Genomic DNA, 22729 nt, shown 5'->3' with positions numbered 1-22729 from the left:
CCCAAAAGAATCTTAGAAAACTTGTAATAAACCTATAAAGCTGATTTGCATATTTACAAAATTTTGAATAGCAAATATAGGCAACGCATATAAAAACAAACAAAAAAAAGCCCCCATTTGTTCAATGGCCATTTGTGAATCACCAGGTACGCTGCGCACCTCTAAGGAATTACCTAGTATTGAAAAAAACTACGATATCAAGTAAAATCTTGACTTACAACCCAGCCTCCTTCCTGTGCCTGCCAACTGACTTGTTTACTAAACACTGTCACATTAAATGATGGTGCTTAGGTAGAAACACTGCAAACACACCCTGCACCCCCACCCCCCTACCCCCGCTGAGATGTGGCTGCCTGTCATGAGATGAGAGCTGCTTGAGTAAAGCCATATACATTACAGCAAGCATTCCAGATTCTTAAAAGGACCAAACACTTTGGTATTCATACAATGTATTCCCTGTTTCGTCAAATATACAAAATATACATTTCCAGTTTTTTGTTTTTTCTTTTTATAGATATAGTTAAGTTTGTAGTTTGAAACTCTGCCAAACGACCTGCAGCGCGTCGGCGTGGCGGGCACAGGCCCGGCGGGGCTCAGTTCTGGTGCCTCTTCATGTGCAGCGCCAGGTGGTCGGAGCGCGAGAAGCTGCGGTTGCACACCCCGCACTGGAACGGCTTGGCCCCGGTGTGCTTCCGGTAGTGGCGGGTCAGCTCGTCCGAGCGCGCGAACCTCCAGTCGCAGCCCTCCCAGGTGCACTTGTACGGCTTCTCACCTGTGACAGGGGACCAAGAGGTGGTGAGGTGGCCCGCTTGCAAGACAAACATCGCAGACACTGCCCGAGAAGGAACTGCTCTTAAAAATCATGGTCCACCAGAGGTAAAGTTCATGAATGCCATTATGGCTTAGATTTCCTCAAAGAAGCGAGGGAAGGGTCACTGTTCCACAGGTAGTACACAATCTAACTGCACAAAGAAGGAAGTATCTGCAGCACCTCGGAGGAATGGGGAAACGGCGACTGCATGTGCAAGACGGGTGGGCGCTCCTTTGTCTGTACTGTGCCCGCATATGTAAATCCACGAAATGACAAGATGAGCTCGGGAGGCTGCGTCATTGCTGTGGGAATACAATTTCTACACCAACAAACCCAAATTAAATTTGTACAGGACTAATGGCTGTAAGATGGGCCGAGGGAGGAATCAATTCCAAAGCTCCTCAAATCACCAACAACGACCTGAATGTACTGTACTAACAACCGTGATCTTCTACTTCAAACCAGGTCCTGAATGTTTCTAAATTAGCCCTGAAGGAACTTCACATAAACTAGTTAGCTCCTTTTGAAAACGGGGCCTCCAAAACGGGCTGTTAATGGGCACTCACTCTTGGAAATTCACTCTAGCACACAAACATTCACGCCTTCCTGTTTTTGTCAGATTAAAGCAAAACAAAGCTAGAAAAATAACGCTGAAATTGAATGGTGTTGAAGCTTTATGCCATTTGATTATTTAATAAATTCTTCAAAGAGATCAGAAAGTCTGATCCTTCTAACTTCCCTTTGATGAAGGATCATGAAACCACTGTGGTAATTCTAACGTTTGCTGCAACATGCATGTATCTGTTACATGCCAGGCACTGTCCTGAGTGTTTGGGATATAATGGCCAACAAAACAAAAATGCCTGGCCTCATGGAGCTTACATGCATGATACATATTTTAAAAGTCTCTAATCGTTCAATCTACCTATTCTTTCACAGCACTCTTTATTTTAGTGAACTGATGATACATAGGCCACAATCCCATGGCAATTTGTTAATATTCTTAATGTTGTCTGAAGTTTGCTTGTTGTTAATCTTTCAAATCCACTTAATATTGATAATGCAGTCTTAACTCCCAGTTTAAGAATTAATCAACTTTATTCAACTGAGATCATGTATTCTCCTGAATAAATAAATCCCCAAACCTAAGAATGTTTCGTTAAGCATTAACTAGTAAGTTCCTGTATTTATGCTTTATTTTGTGGAATTTTCTAGGAATGTGCTAGTTTCAGATCAGAGTTTGTGAGATAAATTTGCTTATGAAAGTACTACTATTGGCTTACTGCTCAGTTTTATATGGATACCTTCTAAAACTCTGAACAGCCAAAACTCAATTCCTTAAAACATGTTTTTCTGGTGAAAGGGAAGAACCTCCGTCACTGTGAACACTCAGCACCACAATGAAGCCCAAGAACCTTTCTGTCTCGATTTAGCAGTATCACATTCAGGAAGTTGTAAGATTACTCAAGTGAGTCCAAATTTTAAAAGACATTGTCCACATCAACTGAGATTTCTACAGCTTGTGGTTAATATATTTTTGCTGTCCTGATAACTACTCTGATTCAAATCCTAAGGATGAAGACGAAAGGGCCAAAATAGTCCTTTGAAATTTGTACCTATTTCACAGATTTTTCTCTCAAGTCCCATGGTATACATCCCCAAACATCCATTCCTCTCTCCTCTCCTCTGAACCAAGACACAAATACTTTACTTAGTTGAATTCCCATTTTTGTTTATATCCATTTAAAACATACAAGTCTCAATTCCTTAAAGTTTTTTCTCATTATTAACTCTAAGAGCTTAATCTGACACAAACCTTTTAGGCAACATCATAAACCACTTTTCTCTCAATTTATATTCACATATCCTGTATAAAACAAAAATGTTTTAATACTAGGAGTAAATCTAGCTACCACTCTTGTAGATGTAAATCAAACAGAAAAAAATAACTTTTTGCACAAGCGTTTGTTTTTGTTCCTCGTGAAAAATAAATCACAAAAACAAACATGTTGGTTAAATACTTCACTGTCATTTAATGGAAAGAGAAAGTTATTTCTGATGTCTGAGGCAAGGAAAAAAATTCCTAAAGTGCCCTAATTTTAAAAGAAATCATTCTAGTCTTTTGCATTTAATAATTAAATAGCAAGAGAAGTGAATTTTCAGAGTTTATTTAAGAAACAAGGGACACTAGACTCTTTTTGTTCACTATTTTTATTGGCTATGAAGCAATAAACTGCACCAATATTTTTTAAAGTTTACTTTACTGATTGGTTGAAAAACGGTAGCCATTAAAGTTCCCAAAACATTTGGGGCTTTGCTCTCTCGATGTATGCACATCTATAGATTATTCAGCCAAGAATACTGCCAGTGTCTGGGACATTAGTTATGGGGCCAAGTCTTTACTATAAAAGCAAGGACAACTATTCCCCACTTGGGGCAGTTTCTATGGGATTTGTTCAAATGTCAACACTGCTCAAGTCAAACATCATAGAGGAAGCTGGTACCCAATTTCTAGCCAAATAGTAGATTCAGGCCTTTCTTCCTCAGCCAGAAACACTATGCACAGTACTTCTGGGAAACCAAACTGACTTCCTTTAAGTTATTTCAACAGGATAGAGCTTTCAAAAGTTTAATTGGATTTTTACAGAATCTCTTTCCAATACCACCAATTTAAAATATTTAGTTAAGCTCTTTCAACATCAACTGTATTTTTAAGTTGTCATGCTGCTAATGTGAAACTTTCCAAAGGCAAAAAGAAAAAAGTGACAGGTTTGAGCAGAATGGAAAACAAGCTTAAACTTTATCTCAAAAACAGTATCTTCTCATTCTATTTTAAAACTACCTAGGAGTGCTTTGCTAGGAATCCCTAAACTTCTTAAAAATTGTTCAAGTTAAACATGCATACTTCTATCTGTACTGATGAACCCAATTAAGATCTTTCATAAAAATGTTAAGCGAAAGCAGTGCCAGTAAAAGTAGGGAGCAGGCAAAAACATCCCCTGAGTGCAAACTCCAGGCATTATTTCACTCAATCCTCACAATAACTCCATGAGGTGAGAAGTCCCACAACGTGCTCCAGATAAAGAATCTGGGCCTACCACTTGTCCTCACTGCCCTACTTAAATCCTCTATTAGCAAACAACAATACACTCTATATGAACAATTTACGGAATACATATTGCTCAAATTTAAAGATTCTAGGGCCACTTGAGAAGGTCAGTTAAGAACTAGCTTAATGGACTCAGAACAGGCCTTAAGCTGCAGACGGGGAGGCATGGGGCACACTCTGCCTGAGCCAGCCCTCAGTGGAGGCCCACCGTTCAGGACCAGTGGGGCCCTCAAACTGTTCCGACAATCCCCAAACATCACCTAATGATGGTTTCCCTGTACCCCAGGCTAAATGAACTTCAAGGGGTTAGCAGAACATGTTTACAGTATATTTGATATCTTCAGCGATGGATTAAAAAATCATCTTATTTTTTCCCTCTGATAAACAGATAAAATAGGACTTTTGAACCTACCACAACAGAATGGGAGGTTTCTCTGCTCTGCTGAACATATTCAATAGATTCATACCAAGGCCTTTCCCTAGAATGTTCCACACAGACTCTTTTCTTCTAACAAAAGAAAAATTTCACAGATGGAAATATTTCTCAGAACGGCTACTTTAGGTAACTTTTTAAAAAGTTTATTACAGCAAATTTGCACATCTGGTCTCCCTCCTGATAACTAAAAATTTTCAATCAACTATATCGGATAGAGACGAAAACCCGTCAGGATTAAAATCAATGTTTAGTAAAGGAAGAGTGTAACCTGTACTAAATGACTTGAAAAACACAACGATTAGGACTTAAATCTTTTGATTTCTCCTGTTTAAAAAAAAAACAAAAACCAGAAATAGAACCAACTTAGTCTCTGACCTCAGAGAACTTAAAATCCATTTCCCATTCTGAGAAACTGAACAATGCAAAGTGGAATAAATCATTTCAATAGTTCGTACCTAATCTTAATTCTTAGAATTTAAGTCCTTAAAGCTCAAATCAGCTCCAGTTTCAGAAGGAAAATGTTTTTATGCAATTTGATATTTTTAGACACTTAAGGAATTTAGTCTGAAACAGTCTATCTATATTCTAATAAAAGTTAAAAGAGGGAACAATCACAATATTAAATTCATGGGGAAATATTAAATATCTAAAAAAGGTAGGATGATTTGGGCTCATTAATTCATATTTTTATATATCTATGCCAGTAATTTTCCATTTAAAAATCCTTTTATGAAGCTCATTGTAGCACATCTCCTACACTTGGAACAGAAGGGTAAACAGTTCACTTCAAAGATTAGTATTATTTGTATTTGCAAAATGCATCTGATGTTTACTAGATATAGTAACCCTGTCAATAATGTACACTTTTAGAAACTGATTAATTAAAAGGATAGGCTAAAATTAAGATATTCCCTTTTTTCTCCCTGCCAGTCAATTTGTGGTCAGTTCATACATTTATCCCTTTCTTTAAAATCTGATTCATCTTAACCCTTCCAGAAAACCTCTGAGCAGTCTAGGAGAGATCACTCCACTTCTCTGTATCCCCATCACCACTTAACATTTGTTCTGAATGACTGGTTTGCACTTGTACATGTATCAGTGTTAAGAGTTCAAACAGCTGTGGTTCGCCTCCTAAACTAGCTTTGGAAGTTCCTCTAGGGCAGAGACCACCTTCTATTGCAGCTGCAACGCCACACTTCTCCTAAGGCATCTTCAAAACAATACTATTTGGCCCAACTCTGATATTTCCGTTCATAAAAAGGAGGGAAGGCCTAAGAGACAGGAGAGGATCTGGTGTGAGTCTCCCAGGCCGTCACTTTCCCCGCCTTGCAGCAGGGCTTTCCCTGGTCCTGTTCTGCCTGGGGCCACTGAGAATAATCTCACTAAATGTATGCTCAGGTGAGAACCACGCTTGTAGGTAGGACGTGTTCGGAATCCGCTGAGCACGGAGTCCATTTACTATCCTTCTTGTAAGTGTACAAGGATGAACTATGTAAACAAGTTTTCTCTTACAGAATCGGACTAGGTTTGATGAAAACCTAAAGAGTTCTGAAGCTCCTACTTTGCTCATCAAAACACAGCAAAGGGACTGCTGGGGGCCACAGAACAGTGACCTGCCAAACCCAAAGGGGGACGGGTGGGGACATATCTGCAATCTGTCTCCTCACTGAGTCAATCGCTAGGCTCCGGAAGTTTCTGCCACTTCTCCTAAGGGTTCCTGACAGAAACCACGGAAAAATCCTCACTCATTAATAGTGTTCATGAAATACCAGGTGAGTTTGACACAAAGACAACACTCAAGATTCACTTTCTTGTAATAAGAACCCCAAGTGAATTTTTTAAAACTCTGTGAAAGATTTTACCTTCCTTTTCTTTTTCAACCAAAATAGAAAGCTTCCGTATTTTCATTTTTCTAGCACCAAGTGAGTACTATTCTTTTCTAATTTGCTCTGTGGTTACTTTAAGAATTCTCCCAACTCTTAAAGCTTTATATTTATACAGGAGTCAAAAAGAAAGTTTCTTCTGCCTAGACATTTTTTAATGAAAGTTATGTAAGATATACTTCTAAAACAGTAACCCCCCCTAATCAAGAGTTAAAGATCCTTGAATATAAATAATACAAGTTGACAGAATAGGAATGCTGGTACAGTGATACTTTTACTAAAGTAGGACAATACTTTGTTTCTTCCACCAGAAAAAAATGTAGGTCATCAAGTAAACAGCTACTACATTCTATAGAACTAAAAATATCTACCAGTGTAAAAATCTTGGATGATTAAATTATTACTTTAAAAATTTATTCTCTCTACCTTCACAGCTGATTATTTCTATCACAGCTTCAGCAATTCTATTTAATCTGCTTATGAATTATCTTCTCCCACTAGTTTATAAGAACAAAAGGGAAGAAAAGATTCTCTTTGGATTCTACACAAGATCAGTCAAAGCGTTTGCTTAATCAAATTATACTTCTTAACCTCCGATAAGCTTTATCATCTCAAAACAATGCTTAATCAATTTCCTATGTAAATGTTTTTTAGATGAAAGTACAAGTCCTAAAAGCAGAGTTTAATCTTCCCAGTGAGTGAGTCATTAAAAAGAAATTGTTTCTAAGCTTTCACACTCAAATACCTTTTCAGGGGTCTAAACTAGCAAGCCTCTTAAGCCACTACTTTTCTTACATAAGCTTGAAATCATCAATATAGAAAACAAATCTCAAAGCTGCAAATAAAAATAATTTAGGAATTTTAACTAGTAACATCTGACACAACAAGCTAAATGTGATACTTTTTCCTGCATATTTTTCAAATAGACTAAAAAAATCCATTCGACACTAAATAATCTCATCCTGCACTTTTCCACCTCTACCAAACACAGGTTACCAGGTTATATACCAATGTACTGATATCTAGATCCAAACTGGATGATGTGGATTAAGGCCCTCTATCAGATCTAGCTAGCTATCTACAGGGAGAGGGAGAGAGTCTTGAAGCTGATTTTAGCTCTAAATAATTTTCTAAGGAAGTGAAATTGTTTATATATGTATGTATTTAAAGCCTTTTACTCCCTTCCACAATTCCACAAAAAAAGGAGTAACTCATGCTTGGAACATTTTCAATGTTTTTTTTAGTGGCAAAGTACCACGAATGAAAATCTCTTTATTGTCAACATTGTCAATATTTTTAGATGCAAATCTATACCTAACATGTTAAATGGGTAACAAGTGTAGAATAAAGACCTAGATAGATAATTATACATCAGGATTTTAGAACCTAAACTGAAACTAAAATCATCTCGGGCAGAGATTATACATTTTACAGTATATATAGTAACATCTTAATATAAATGTCATTAGGAAATAATGTGTTCTGCATAAGCAGGTAGGACACAACCTGGGAATTTACCCCCTTAATATGAGGCTTGGGCTAAAGATCTTTCCAAAACTTAACTATGGAATTCTCTTAATTAAAAAAAAAAATGGCATCCAAACTGAGCCCACTAGCAGTATAATGCTTCACTGAGACCATTTTGTGTTCCTATGTTATTGTAGGTTTCCATTTTCCTCTGTGGGGGTGTTTCCAATTGTCCTTTTCTTGTCAACGCCTGGCAAGCCGTTCTGCGAGTTAGTGCCCACGTCATGGCCTGTGCGTACAGTTTCAGTCTAAGGGATACCTGAGCCAAGCCTGTGTGCTGCTCAAAGACTTTCTCTGTACAACTGCTCATTTTCTGTCCTGTTCCAGATAGCCGAGACTGATAAATGATCTAAAAAATGTTACCATACCTTAATTTCCCAACCACTTCAGCATATTCTTTAGGGTCAAGTACATATCCACACATGTGACTAAAATCACCAGGATTTCAAACATCTGTATTGAGTTCACAATTTCTCAGAACTTCTTCTTTGGAGAATAGCACTTTTTGCTAAACCATAAACACCATTTTCAAAGAAATTTCCAAACTCGATGTAAAAGCAATATTCATAGGCACACCAAGAAACCAGTAGCGGTGACATGAAAAATTTTCAATTTCTTGCAAATTTTTCTTTGTATATATAGCCTTAGTTTTTTTTTTTCCTATTACATTTTGCCTTTTTTGGCTCCAAGCCTGTGCTCAGAATTACTTTAAGTCTCCATTATGAAATTAAAGATAGCAAACTATATGAGCAGAAACAACTATCCTGCTGGTTACAGATTATTCTGATTCGTGAATCAGTTAAACAATCATGTTGATTTGTAAGGGCAAAGTGATATGTGAATCTTTTCCTTATAAGATGCTGAGGAGCAACTTTTAAATGATGGCAGTGGGCATAGCCCCTTGTGTACCTCAAAAGGCATAACAAATTTCAGTACGATGCTCACTTAAATGCTTTTAAAAGTCCAATATAGTACTTGACACTGTTGCCTAAAAGCAGCTATAATTATTTCTAACCAGAGGCGCGGTATGTATATACATACATTACAAATAACACAAACCCCATGAGGGGGACCTCTCTAGACCTGCAAGTATGTTATCACATGTGTATATAACATGTTTTTAAGTGAAGTAGAACTATTTCCTAGGTTGCAGGCAAAGTACATTTCAGGTACTATGTAACCATGCCAAGATGGACCCCTGTATTACTTGTATGTTCTTTATATATACAGAACTCAAAGTGTGTGAACTCAGAAAAACTTGAATGCTATGGTCTCTGCTGGTATCTTCCACTTTCATCCTAATTTTTTTTTAAAGTTCTTGTTTTTGAAAGACCATTTCTTCATGTTCAATTTGCAAGTCAAGTTAAGAAGCATTTAGGGTCTAAAAATCCAGAATAAGTAAGTAAATAGAACTCAGATGTAGTTTGTTTTAATTGCTTAAATCATTTTTACAACATAAGGTAACTTGACATTTTAAAGCAATTACAATTATATTCCAAAGAAATGCTAGGGTGCTTTTCACATTCTGCCTGCAAAATGGCAATCGTTTAAAAAGTAATTTTTGTATCAAATACAAGATCTATCCCATATAGATTATTTGAAAAATCTAACAAATTGTCCAGGGCGGGGTCAGGAGGTGGGGGGTGTAGTAAGGGGCGTGTAACAACAACAAAAAAACCCAGAAAGGTATTATATGTAAGAAGTTATTTAGAAATACCTGGGCCTTAAAAGGAAAAGGGGAAAAAAACAAGAATTTTCTGGCTTCAGATACATTCATTAAAAAACAACAGGCAAGGCAGAGAGGATGCAATGAGAGAGCACAGGTAATTTTAAAAGACATTGTCTAGAAACTAGAAATGAGGAGAAAACAACCTCAATGCTCTATGATTACCCAAGAACGGGTTTAGCCAGATGAACAGGTTGGCTACAAACCCTCCCCAAGGCATTTGAGAGACTATCAAACAAAACTTTATTAAACTGGATTACATGGTCTCATTCATTAGATGTCGATGGCCATGCATTTATGATCAGGTGAAAAAGTTGATGCTTGGGACCCTAACTAGGCCCGGATCCTCTTTTTAGTTTGATTTTATTAGTACAGGCATTGTTAAGACAGCCTGCTATTAAATTTCTTTGCCAGCAGGTCAAGTTCCAGAATCCCAGCTATAAGCATTCCAAGCACTAAACCCTGACAAGGGTTGTAAGGCCGTTCAGATACGCTCTGACTACATCCCGGCAATAAGCAGTTGATTACAGCATGATATGCAATTGCACTCCTTTTATTAGGAGACTTTAACCTCATGAAAAACATGTTCCCTCCTTCCTATCTCCCATTTCAAGGACTTTCAAGAAGAAAAAAACAGTAGTTCAAATGTTTAAAATTTATTTCCATTTCCCATGAATCAAAATTCAGGTAAAAACCCATTTTCAATGTTTCCTTCCCTAATATAATATTTATTCTATAAATGCCTATTTTAGTATTTCTATATGGAATGTTTGCTTGGCCATCATTTGCATTTTGAAAACCTTAGAATGAGTTTATTATAAGCTTGATGGTTGTTTGTTGAACTATAAATATAATTTCTACTCTGAGCTGCTTACGTAGGGTCTTTCCTTTTATACAATCACCTTGCCTATATCTAAATACCTCAGGCCAAAACAACCCATTCACTTCATTGATAAATACCATGAGATGTCTTTTCTTTAAAAGCAATTTCTCAGAAAGTCCTGGAATCTACCATTGTTGCCAACACTATTTAGATTTTAATAAGTACTGTTTATCACTGAGATATCAAGTAATACTTCCTTGCATGCATACAAAATGTCTGCAGCCATATTCTTCCAGTGCGGTATCTCAGCACTGACCTTTGTTCAAAGGCTTTTACTTTTTAATGCAGCAGTTAGAGATAACTACTTCATTTATCAAAACTCAATTTCCATAGTAACATCTAGCCTGGGGAGATTCAAGTCCTCACACTAATCCAACAACCCATTCAAAGGAACTGTTGAATACTTTGGTTTCCATAGCAATGATGGAATAAAACATTTTGCTAGGTCATGGCTTTTATTAGCAAACTTATTCTTTGAACTTTAGGTAAGGCTGAATTTACGGAGACACAGGAAAAAATAACAATCATTTTGTATAAGTTCTTTCCTTTAGGGCTGGCCTTTTCAGAAAACCACAAATAGTTAATCACCTATGTATTTGAAAATATTTGGAGTATTTGGAAGCTTTCTAAGCATGCCATGTACTTTGGTCCTAAAATGGGTTCTAAAATACAGTTTTAAAATTAAAAGCACTTAAAAGTGATTGTATAGATCTGACCAAACATTTATAAAATTAAAGTGACTAAGCTTAAAAGCACATTCTAAACAAGGATGAACTAGAAGCTAGAATAGTCTCAAATACCTCAAATATGGGGTGGCACAGAGTTTAGAATAACTTTTAAACCATGACCCCCTCTTTGCCTGATTTTAATACTCTGCAATTTCAGCCCTACCTTTTTTTCATCCACCACAGAAAACCTGCTCACAGAGATTTCAGGTTAAAGGTGAAATTAAAGACAATGTATTAAGCAGTTATGCTTTACATGCTAAATGGAAAAGTTTTTAGCATTTGATATAGCTTGTGGAACCCAACTGATTTGTTATGGAGGAAAGAAAATGAGTTACATTTTTTCTCCTTCAAGACAGGAATAGCAATGCCATTAAAGTTTTAAAATCCATTAGTAAACATTATTGTTTACATTTTTAGGTAATTAATTCTACGTGAGGTGACAGGGCAAGGCCTTGGTAAGGGAACATCAGCCTTCCTGGAACCAGACTTTTCTTCGTGGAACTGAATTCTGAGCCAAGCCAGTGCTGAAAAGGTAGGCCATTAAAAAATAAAAGTTGACAGAAGAAAGAAGAGATCAAACACGTGTTGGCTTTTAAAAGGATGAATACCACTTACACTATTTACACAACTCACAGAATTAACAAGAAAATTACATACCAGTATGAGTCCTCAGGTGAGCTTTTAAATGAGAAGACTTTGTATAAACTTTTGTGCAGCCTGAAATAAAGGAGAGGAAGAACAGCTTGTCATTTTGGAGATCCTTTTGAAATCTTTACATTTGATGATTCAGTGTTTAAAATCTGGCTTTAAAGAAGAAATCTCTCATGCTAGAGGAGATATTTGAAGCGTCAGTTTTAATAGAAGTTTTAAAGAGTGCTCCCCTGTTACCTTATTAAAGGTAATAAAGTGATTTACTTTATGTACCACTGTAACAGAAAGAGCAGATCATCAACTGAGCTACAAATGGGAAATCTGTGTTTCTATTACAGTAGGCGCTTTTTACTAGTAACATATACTTCAGCAACGTAAAAACTTTTAAGGGCTCTAGAGCTGATGATGTTAAACCATTATCCAAGATGACTGCAATTTTCTATACTACTACATTTCTTGTTTTTTCATTTAGTATATCATGCTGTGTCATGTACCATGGTCAATAAATTATACCCTGTATTAATCATAAACTAGCTTATGCCAGCAACTTGTAGATAAAGTCATTACGACCATCAGTTTATATTTTGGGCCACATCTCTTTCAAGAATGAGCATACACTCCAATGTTAACAGAACTATCCTTAAATCTGTTCTGTAAAATAGTCCTGTAATCGGCCATCATAAGAGCAGCTCATTCAATCCCCACTTCATTTCCACACTTTATTTTCCGAACTTAATCTCTTTTCAGGGCCCTTAATATAGAAATAAAACTCCAACTCAGGTGTTAAAGGAACTCTAGCATAATTCAAAATTCAAATTTTTACTTAATATTAAAAATAAAGAAGTCCAACTAACTTTTTTCCCCCTAGAATATTCTAGCCATTTTAATACATAAAATGAGCAATAGACAGTTACATCCCAGGGTATCGTATGGAGACTGAGATATGAAAAGAACAAAGTAGGTGATTTTTTCAATGTCAAGGACTACTTTCGTATGTAAATTTAAAACCTGAGGTTAAAGGTACACACATGCACACCTACTGATGCTTCAACCAGGCAAAAAATAATCACATACCAGGGTAATCGCAGTAGTGGATGCGTCGTTTCTCCAAATCAGGGTTACTCCTTCTGTTGTATCTGACAGGCTGGATGCTTTGCGAGTTAACTGGCAGGGTGGTGGGTAAATTTGGATTGTGAATTGCCAGTTTAGAAGCAATTGTAGCAGCATAGGATGGAGGTGGGGTCAAATTCTGGAGCATCTCTGCTTGTCTATCTGGACTTCCAGGCTCTGAGCTTGGTGGTGACGGGGGAAAGTAAGTGGCCTGCTGTGGAAGAAACTGACTTGGCATTGTGTATGTGCAAGGGGGCATGCCCTGGAACTGTTTCATCGCAGTCTGCGGAACAGCAGAGGTGTGTGTGTTAAGGCCGGCCATGGCGGCTGACATAGAAACATTAAGAGTGTCCATTACTGCTGTCTGGTTTGTAGAACTGGGCATATCTAGATCCGGTGTGTTCAGTAGCTGGTACAAGTGGCCCTGCTGGGGAGGGACAGAAAGATGAAGATCTGGTGTAGGAAGTTCTTGTTTGATGAAAATGTTGTTCACCTCTGGAGCTGCGGTCTGGTGGGAGCTGAATATACTGGTGAACTCAGGGAGGGCCTGGGTCGGGGCCGGAGGAGGGGCGGTCGTCTCACTCTGGTGGCTGAAAATGGTAACAGGTTCTGTCTTGATGTGTGTTACGCACGGTCTCTGGGATTTGTAGAGGCCAGTTCTCAGGTGAGTGATGTCGGGGAGGAAGACGTTCATGTTGATACTGTAAGGTAACCCTTCACTGTCAGTGAAGAACTGGTCTACGACTGAGGCACTGTCTCGTCTATACTTTTTATGCTCTGGAATTATAGAAACTGGAGGAAGCTGAGGTGTCAGATACTTCTCCATTTCACATCGTGTCTAAAAAAGAAAAGAGACAAACATGCATAATCCACCCGACTCATCATCTGAGTAACAACAGCCTTACTAAAAATTCTCCCAACAATCCCTGTGAGAAGTACTCGGGCAAACTCCTGGGTGTTGCTTATAAACATATCAGATTTATTTGTCAATTGTGTAAGAACTGGTTTACCGAAAGCCTCTTGAAATTCTCTTTAACATGTATTTGATAAAAATCGCTCCCACAAGCGGCCCGGGACAAAAAGTGAAAGAGGCAAATCAAGGAGAAAAAAAAAAGCAAAGAGAAAACATGTTCCTTTCTAATCAGTAATAAAGTATACTTTTTTATAACTCACATACAAGTAGGGTTTCCTGCCCCAATAGTTGAGTCTGCAACCTAAGTATGGTCCTGTAATATTGCCAAACCACCTCACAGTGCTGTTCGTGCCATATTTATATTAATGTAGGTATGTTTAAACAAAACCTAAGCAAACCAACCTTAAAAATAATATTGCAAAGTTCTGTTTTGTTTTGTTTGGATAGATATTGTTAAAATATCTAATATAAAACATATTCCTTGGCTATTTCAGTGCCTTTTCTCATTTATAGGTCACTGGAAACTTAAATACAAAGTCTTGAGCAAAACACAGTATCCACCGAGAAAGAACAAAACAACTTCACTTTCAACATTTGATCTAAACGTTGATTTTAATCAGCAGATTCTGTAATTGGTTAATATGATAATGAAATGTTCCTATTCATATCCCTATCTAAAACAGATCTTTAATTACCTAGGGGAAAATCACTCCCTTGGTAGAGTGGTGCTAAGGCGCCCGTGGGTTGGGAGAGGCTCTGTATCACTAGCACAGTCATCAGCAAAACATTTATCACGTCCTCCTCAATGGGCCAATGCTACATTCCCCCCTACTCTGTAAAAAGCTCAATCATCCCTCATCCTCTCCCTGTCTCTTAGGCAGGAAAGAGACAAGCCTGAAATTACCAAACCACTTCCAAGTGATGACTTTTTTAAGGACAAAATCCAGATTGTTTCCCCCTGCCTTTTTACAGCTATCTTCTATTCTAGTTTAACAAACTTCATTTTTATTTTAATTTTTTAACACTGAAAAGTAAATTTTAAGAGGAAAAAAACCCCACCCCAATTAAATGGCTCATCATATTGAACTATTAACCAAACTGGCAAATAATACATACATAAATATATACATGTATGTATATATATATATATAAAATTTTTTTTCCTACTACTTGATTTCAAGAGCGTTTCATATCGGGCTTGGTATCATTCAGTGCGGACGCAGACTGGGTTTCCCAGATACACACGATTCAAAAATAAAAATGAACGCTCTAGTCGTGTGAGTCACATCCCTGACAAATGCCACCCCCCCTTTCACAGCACGACGACGCTCGCCGACCACCCGGAGCAGGAGCTGGGCAGCAAATACGCAATATACCGAGGGGCTATTAAATGAGGCGTCTCGAAATAAACCGAACTAAACCCTTTCGTGCACTTCGCTCCCGTGGTGGTTAGTGGTTTCTGATTTTAGCTCTTCCAGCTGTTTGCATGTGGGTATGTTTCCAATTTTTTTTTTTTTTTTCCTTGGGACAGGCTAAAAGTCCCGGGAAGTTTTTTCTGGGCTATATGACTCCCTGCGTGGGCGAAAGAAACAGGCGGTTGCTCTAATTCGGCTGCCGGGCAAGTGTAAAAGCCAACTGCCAGCTTTCAACGCGGCTCCGGGAGGAAATTTACGCGCACATGAAGAAAACACCACCCCCGGTCTTTTTTGGTCTTTCTTTTTAAGGAAAAATAAAGCGCTCCAATACAACCTGAGCTTTTCTAACTCTCCGTTCCCAAAGGCGGCCGCGAGAACGCGTCTAAAGCAGGCTGAGCCAAGAGACACGAAACTAGCACCCCGAGGCGCCTCTCTCCGGCACCCCGATTTGCGTTAACACTAAACCCGAGACGACGCGGGGGAACCTCCAAGGGCAGGGTACTGAGGCGGGAGGGGGACTTTAAGGTGAAAGGCGGGATTTAAGTAAAGCTGGACGTCAGGTGTGAGGTCTCGTCCCCCAAACTAAGAAACACTGAGGTGCATGTGTGAGCACCCACTTCCCTCTAACCTTTCCCCGGACGGACCCGCCTGGGCAGATTCATCTGGACCCCCCCCTTTCCAGTCCCCCCACTTTGTCCCAGCGGATTGAGGGTGCTCAGGCCAGGAGGGCAGGGCGGGGAGGGGCTGCCCACCCAGCTCCCGGCTCCCGGCTCCCGGAGCGCCCCGACGCACGCCCCAGCCTGGAGCGGCCCCTGTCGCCCGCGCGTCGCAGCGGCGGGACACGCCCGAGCTCCGGGAGGGGGCGGAGGGAGGGGAGCGGCTCTTCCTACCTGGACCAGCTCCTCGGGGGGCAGCCGCGGGCCCGCGGCGGGCGGCGGCGCCGGCTGCGGCGGCTGCGGGGGCGCGGGCTGCGCCTGCGGGTGGTGGTGCGGGTGCTTCAGCTCCTCGCCGGGGAAGAGCGCCGCGTCGCGGGCCGGGTTCGCGGCGCCCAGCACTGGCTTGAGCTGCGCAAACACGGGCTCGTCCTGCGGGGCCGGCGGCTGGGGTACGGGTCCCAGGCGGGCGCTCATGGTCAGCACCCGCGTGGCCATTGGCACTCAGGGAGCGACTCCGGGCGCGGGACGCGGGTCGGGCGCGCTTCCTAACTCGCCCACGCTGACTCGGGCCGGCGAGCTCGGCGCGGGGCCGCGGGCGGAGAAGGGGAGGCTCCGGGCTGACCCCCTCAGCCAACAGCAGGCGCGGTTTTCGAAGGCGCGCACGAAAAGCAAAACTCTTCCGCTCCGCCACGCGTCAACGCCAACGTCCTCCAGGCGGCCACTTTCTCCCGCCCCGCCCCACCGCGCTCTCTCACTCGCCCGAGCCCACTCCCGCCACCGCCGGTCTCCGCGAGCGAGCAGCGAGCGCGCGTACCTGCCCCGCGACTACTGACACTTGACGCCCGCCTCTATTTTACCCAACTCCGGGTGGGCGGGGCCCTCCAACCTGACTGGCAGCGTTGCGGCGAATCCCGAGGCCCCGAGGCCGGCCGGGCCGGAGTGGCCAGCCTATGAGAAAAGGGAAGCTCGCCCAGGGCCCCGCCTTTGCCAGGCTGACCCGCCCTCTCGGGCCACGAGCTTTCGCGCGCAGGGCGGCCGCGCAGTTTGTACACAACTTCTCTGACAGATTGGGCTGACTGAGCCGGGGGCGGAGGAAAGGAGAGAAGCGGGTAGAATCTAGGAAGAGAGGGAATTAGGGTGGAGACGTGGAGGGAGATCTCGGACTGTTCTCTGCCAGGATTAGGGAGAAAAAGAGTTTTGCACGTCTTAGGTGTTGTGCAAGGACCTGAAACTCAAAAGCTGAAACCCAGAAGGCAGCTAGGTTGGGGCGCCAAGGTTATTAGAGACTTATTTCAGGAGTGTGTATTTTTAAATATACAAAATGTATTTTTCTTGGGCGGAGAACTAGGGGCGGTTTGATAAACATTAAAAACAGCTCTTGTCTCTGTGTGTCTTTAGCAGTGAATATGTCCATTTAGCAAAGCAAATCCGGAATGTCCTAAATAAAAGGTTTAATGGCAAGTATTTTTCTTTAAGCTCTTGCATACAAACTTGTTTTTCCCTACAGTACTTAAACGGTTAGAAGAAGTTTGCACACACATTTTACCTTGCATCTGTGTATGGAGGGGAGGGGGATAGGCCACAGGGATTCTGAAGTTTTTAATACTTACAGTTTTGTAAATATTCTAGCCGAAGCATGGAATCTAATTTAAGCACTAAGGACTGGCTAGTTCAAATGTATTTAAATAGTGATTACATCTTTGACTTGTTTTTGCTAGCACTTCATGTTTAAAGAAAAATGGAGTTTAATATTTACAAAACAGAAACGTAGCACATTTACCTAACACTGTGACACCTTTTCCTACGAAAAGATGACCAAAGAAGCCACAAACATCAGACGCGCAGCAACTCTGAAAACTGGGAATCCAATTTTGTAGGAAAGTAATAGTCAAACATATTACCACCCATTAACTATATTATGATGGGAAGGTGAAGTTTTGCCAACAATCACCTAAGGAAAACACTCCCCTAATCCTTAATGTTCTTGTGTATGATTTTATCTGGCTTTATGGAGAAGCTGAAACAATAAACTGCAATAAAAATGCCTGGTATTTTACTACATATGTATATATGTTGACAGCACACTATACCATGAGACAATTTTACATACACAATCACCTACTCACACTTCACAAGATAACAGCTTAAAAAAAAAACAACAACCAAAAACGAGTTCTTGGAAAAATATTCACTTCAAAGAGTGGACCTATTAAAATATGTATCTCATTTCTATGTGTAGATTAAAAAAATATATGTACACATGAAATATTAGAGGAATTTATTATTAGAAAACAAAATTATGCTGTAAAATATTTTTTCCTCCTTTTCATTTCCTTCTTGCTAATAAATGATTCATTTTTATAGCTGTGACCACTTCTTCCAGAGAATGGTTGACGACTACTTTCATGTTACCAAAGTAGTATTTAATAAGTGTTTTTGCAAGCTTTTTCTAAGCAGATAGTCCTATAGTATACACCTTTACCTTTTAAAAGCTGTCCCGATTTTCTCTAATATTGAACAAATATGTAATCAAATAACTTAGACAAGAGTACAGAATTGGTATGGAATTTAATATCATTTTTTTAAAAATTGAAAATTGAAGGGTGTTATAATGCTGGTAACATGATCAAAACAGAATATGATAACGTCTTAATAGAACTCTTTTATACTCTTTTTGATGTAGGTTCAATACTTTTTGGTAGCAATTTATATTTTAATTTGCCTCTAAGCCTATCTAAACATTTTCTTTTGTCTTTTTTATCAGAGCATCAGTGGCCTGTTATCTCAACCTAAGTTTTCACCGAAACAAAATCCAGTTATTTTTACTGGAAATGTTTCGATATTTCCCACCATTTTTTTAGCATGCTTTCATTTACAAACGCTTTCTCAAGAGCAAAACAAAACCCAGCTATTTGATAGGCTTTTAACAAAATATTTGTATAATCCTGTTAATTTTTTTTCACACTTCCACTTTTCATAATGAATAAAGACACAAACCTAGCTATATGCTCTCAACACACTTATGGCAGAAAAGTGGAATACAATCTTTTCTTGTTCAAATATAGCAGCATTTATTTAAATTTCATTTCTGACATAAGGATTCATAAAATAGGGCTGCCACTTTTAAGTAATGGTTTCTCTGAAATGCCCGGCTCTGCAGTCTCACAGAAAATAACTAGCTTAGCCCTGTACAATAGCCCAGAAATTGGAAAGTAATCCCTTTCTCAGACATTTGCCATGCGATTCTGAACCTATAAAGAACATGTTCAACCAAGCTGCCTTGCTGTTAACACAAACACTACCGCTACAAACCTAAGTCATCGACCTTAGCAAAAAGGGTTAAACCTTGATGAATATTTTTCAAATGTTCCAGGTTCTACATTGGCATGACGCCAGACAGGGTGAATGGACAGATCCTCAATTACTTTGAACTTTCTAGTTCTTTGCATTCCTTCCTGCTTAGTAGTGCTGTACCATTAGGGAAGATAGGAGAAAACAAAAAACAAATGTCAGGTTTCAGAAATCAATTAGTGGCCTGGCCGTGGTATGTTAACTGAACTGTGCCAAAACAGAAAATTCTGAGGGCAACAAATAAAGTTGAGTAGTCAAGTTAGGTAGGAGGGTAAACGTAGAAGCAGTGTGCATGCTTAAGTCCTTAGTCACTGGGCAACACAGATTTAGTCTTAGAATAAACCATAAGTGTCACTATCTTTACGGGAATAAATACGCCTGAATGTGTGGGGGCTGAACAGGCATTCAGTGATGGGGGGGACAGGGCGGAGACTTAAAGGAGGCAGTGGAAAAACATGGATAAATAGCTTCTGAATGATGAGATGAGAGAAATACGAAGCTATCACTCGGGCAACATTCATAGGAAGACACGGCAAAAGAAGTATCTGTATTCAGTTGTTTGGCCAAAATGTCAGGGAGAGCTTGAAATGAAGACAGTTTTAGACATTTTATTCAGTTTGGAAAACATTCATGGAATATTCCATTTCCATAAATTCAGAATCAAATTACCAAATGATATTGGACTACAGGAAAAGCACGAGAATGAGTAAAAAATACTTTTTTATAAGGAAGTACAATCTTCTCTAGGGTAAATTATTCAATTTAAAATGACTTTTGTGATATTGATAGCCTACCTAGTGGTAGAATTTGCATCAATAGACACATAAAAAACAGAATTATTGTCTGTGAAACATTTCATGTTTTTAATCTTTTAATTTTTTTCATTAATGGCAACTGTTTTAAGCCATGCTTCAAATTAAATAAAAAGTCATTGAGAAAAGGACACAGCAAATAGCTTCCACTGAGATGAGTCAAAATTCAAACCATTTTGACTCAAAGGTTAACAGACACAAGAAAAGATGCCTTTTTCATCCCTTTTGTTGAAAAACTATGTAATTTAAATAGAATTAATATATCTTATGTTTGTATAAATTAACATGCTGTTTAAGAAAAAAAGTTAATACTCTAGTTTTGTACTATCTCCCACCACGTTTCTCAAGAAATGAAATTTTATATTAAGTTTGGGCTTAAATATACTCTTCATGAACGATCTCATAAAACTCTCAGTGTGTACTTAATCCTAAATGTACTGTTATTTATCTAACCTATTTTTAAAACTCTAGTAATAGACCAAAAAAAAAAAAAAAAACCCCAGAATTTTACCTTGTGGGAAGGACTGGGATAGCTTTTTCCACCTTGTTAGTATAATAAGCAGACAAAAATGACATAAATATTAATGCCTTGAGCCAAGTTACAGGCCAGGCATTCTGTAACTTAAACTGTACAGTATTTGAATTCTGACTTCAAATGTGATAGGAAAGGTTAGAGAAAAACCCTGAGCTGAGGCGGTTATACCAAACAATCTTTTAGAACACTAAGGAGGCCACATCACCAGCATCACAATGAGTGATGTTTTGAGCCAATTGCTATTCAGGTGATGACGAAACCAGTAATGGCCCTAGGGTGGGGCCGTGCACAGTGAATGCTCAAATGAACTGCACGGTGGGGTCAGGAGGGAATACCCTTTTGGAGGTTAATTTGTAAATGAAATGTGTAGTGCTAAGACCCATGCTGGCTCCTCATGCCTTAACTTCTATCCATTGGTGACGGTCATGTAAACTCATGTAACTTTCGAGGAGGACAATTGGACAATGAGTATGAAGATAGCTAAAAATGGAAACAACCTTGGGGCTCCTGGCTGGGTCAGTCGGTAGAGTGTGTGACCCTTGATCTGGGGGTCTTGAGTTCAAGCCCCATATTGGACACAGAGATTACTTAAATAAAGAAATAAGAGTATTTTTAAAAATGGAAATAATCTTTAAAATGATACATAATTCCCTCTCGAGGAAATTTTATATTACATATTATATATATAAACAAATAAAATTGTAAATATCCCATGTGACCAACAACAGAATAGTTCAATAATATGCCCATGCAATGGCTGTCGCTCTGCCATCAGAAATCACATTATTAAAAAATATTGAGTCGCATGGAAAAATACCCAGGATATATCAAGTAAAAATATAAAGAGGTTTTATAAACACACACTCGTAAAAACGAAAAGAAATACAAAATGTATGTGTTTTGGTGGCTACCTTTGGATGGCGAAATGGTAGTTTTTCATTGTTTTTTAATATTTTCTCAATTTTCTGCAATATCCAGGTGTTCCGTTTATAAATAAATATCACCTTTACACAATTAAGTGTTCATTCGGACTGTACATAGTGATCAAATGACTTTCCATCTGAGGAAAATCCATCTTTCCATCTAAGTTCAAGCCCTACTTTGGGTGTAGAGATTACTTAAAAATTCTTAAAAATCTTAAAAGAAATGATTTTCGATTTGGAAGCAACAAGTAAAGCCACAACTTGCCACCACACTGTGCTGTGAAAATATGTAAACTTTATAAACCAAGCTATTGGATTTTCAAGACTCACTGTAGAATAAACAAGCTGAAGAGACATTACAAAGGTTGAAGTTGGAAAGGGACAACCTGAGGAATGTTTGAGATATAAATATAAATATGCTTGATTTCCTAAGTGATGAGCAAGATTTCTACAAGATTTTTACCTCAAGCTATTTTGTGTACCTCATTTTATTTTCTTGCTTTGTTTTCCTCTATTCCACGGACTCGTTTATTTACAGTGTTTTGACAAAATGCATAAACTCTTAAAGCTAGATAGTTTATACGCATCTTTAAAAATAATTTTTTAATGTTTATTTTTGAGAAAAAGAGAGACAGAGCATGAGTCAGGGAGGGGCAGAGAGAGAGAGAGAGAGATGCAGAATCTGAAGTTGGCTCCAGGCTCTGAGCTGTCAGCACGGAGCCTGACTCAGGGCTTGAACCCAAGAACCTTAAGATCATAACCTGAGCCAAAGTTGGTTACTTAACAGAATGAGCCACCCAGGCACTCCAGTTTGTATGTATCTTTAAAGAGCTGTTTGTGCTGTTTGGTTTTTTTAAATTCTAAAATATTCATTGAGAAGATATAGGATGAAATAGTTGTGATGAACTAGTGAGATATTTATACTACCTTTTTCCTTGTTCTTCCTTCCTGGCACCCAAAGTTGTTCAAAAGTAATTCCCAAACTTGCTTACTAGGAATTCAAAAATTAATGTTGGGGAGAGGGTGGAGTTCATGGTCTTTTAGGAAGGTGATATTTAAAACATTTTCTTTAAACTATTCAATAGATATCTGATTTCTTTTTTTTTTAATTTTTTAATGTTTTATTTATTTCTGAGAGAGAGAGAGACAGAGTGAGCAGGGAGGGTCAGAGAGAGAGGGAGATACAGAATCTGAAACCGGCCCAGGCTCTGAGCTGGCAGTCAGCACAGAGCCCGACGCGGGGCTCGAACCCACGAACTG

At 39.1% G+C, this 22729-nt stretch overlaps 1 protein-coding gene and 1 long non-coding RNA gene across 3 annotated transcripts; one reads left to right on the top strand and one right to left on the bottom strand.

Annotated features, from left to right (window-relative positions):
- Positions 1 to 499: 499 nt before the first annotated feature.
- KLF5 (Kruppel like factor 5) lies at positions 500 to 20665 on the bottom strand. Of its 2 annotated transcripts, none has more exons than XM_039240093.1 (4): positions 20523 to 20665; positions 12829 to 13702; positions 11761 to 11820; positions 500 to 772 (listed from the first exon to the last, which is right to left on the bottom strand). In XM_039240093.1, exons 2-4 carry the CDS (start codon positions 13688 to 13690, stop codon positions 594 to 596), a joined length of 1101 nt encoding a protein of 366 aa, XP_039096024.1. In that variant the 5' UTR covers positions 13691 to 13702; positions 20523 to 20665; the 3' UTR covers positions 500 to 593. The 2 variants fall into 2 exon arrangements, with proteins under 2 accessions (XP_039096024.1, XP_039096023.1); XM_039240092.1 differs by lacking the exon at positions 20523 to 20665 and adding an exon at positions 16083 to 16617.
- LOC120236979 lies at positions 818 to 15509 on the top strand. Its single transcript, XR_005529822.1, has 3 exons — positions 818 to 876; positions 11521 to 11635; positions 15309 to 15509. It is a non-coding gene; the product is annotated as an uncharacterized LOC120236979 (long non-coding RNA).
- Positions 20666 to 22729: the final 2064 nt, after the last annotated feature.

Source organism: Hyaena hyaena, unplaced genomic scaffold, assembly GCF_003009895.1.
Source record: "Hyaena hyaena isolate Hyena2069 unplaced genomic scaffold, ASM300989v1 scaffold_166, whole genome shotgun sequence".
In the NCBI taxonomy this organism is placed as follows: domain Eukaryota; kingdom Metazoa; phylum Chordata; class Mammalia; order Carnivora; family Hyaenidae; genus Hyaena; species Hyaena hyaena.
Note: the sequence above shows the minus strand (reverse complement) of the source record. Positions and strands in the feature narration are given on the sequence as shown.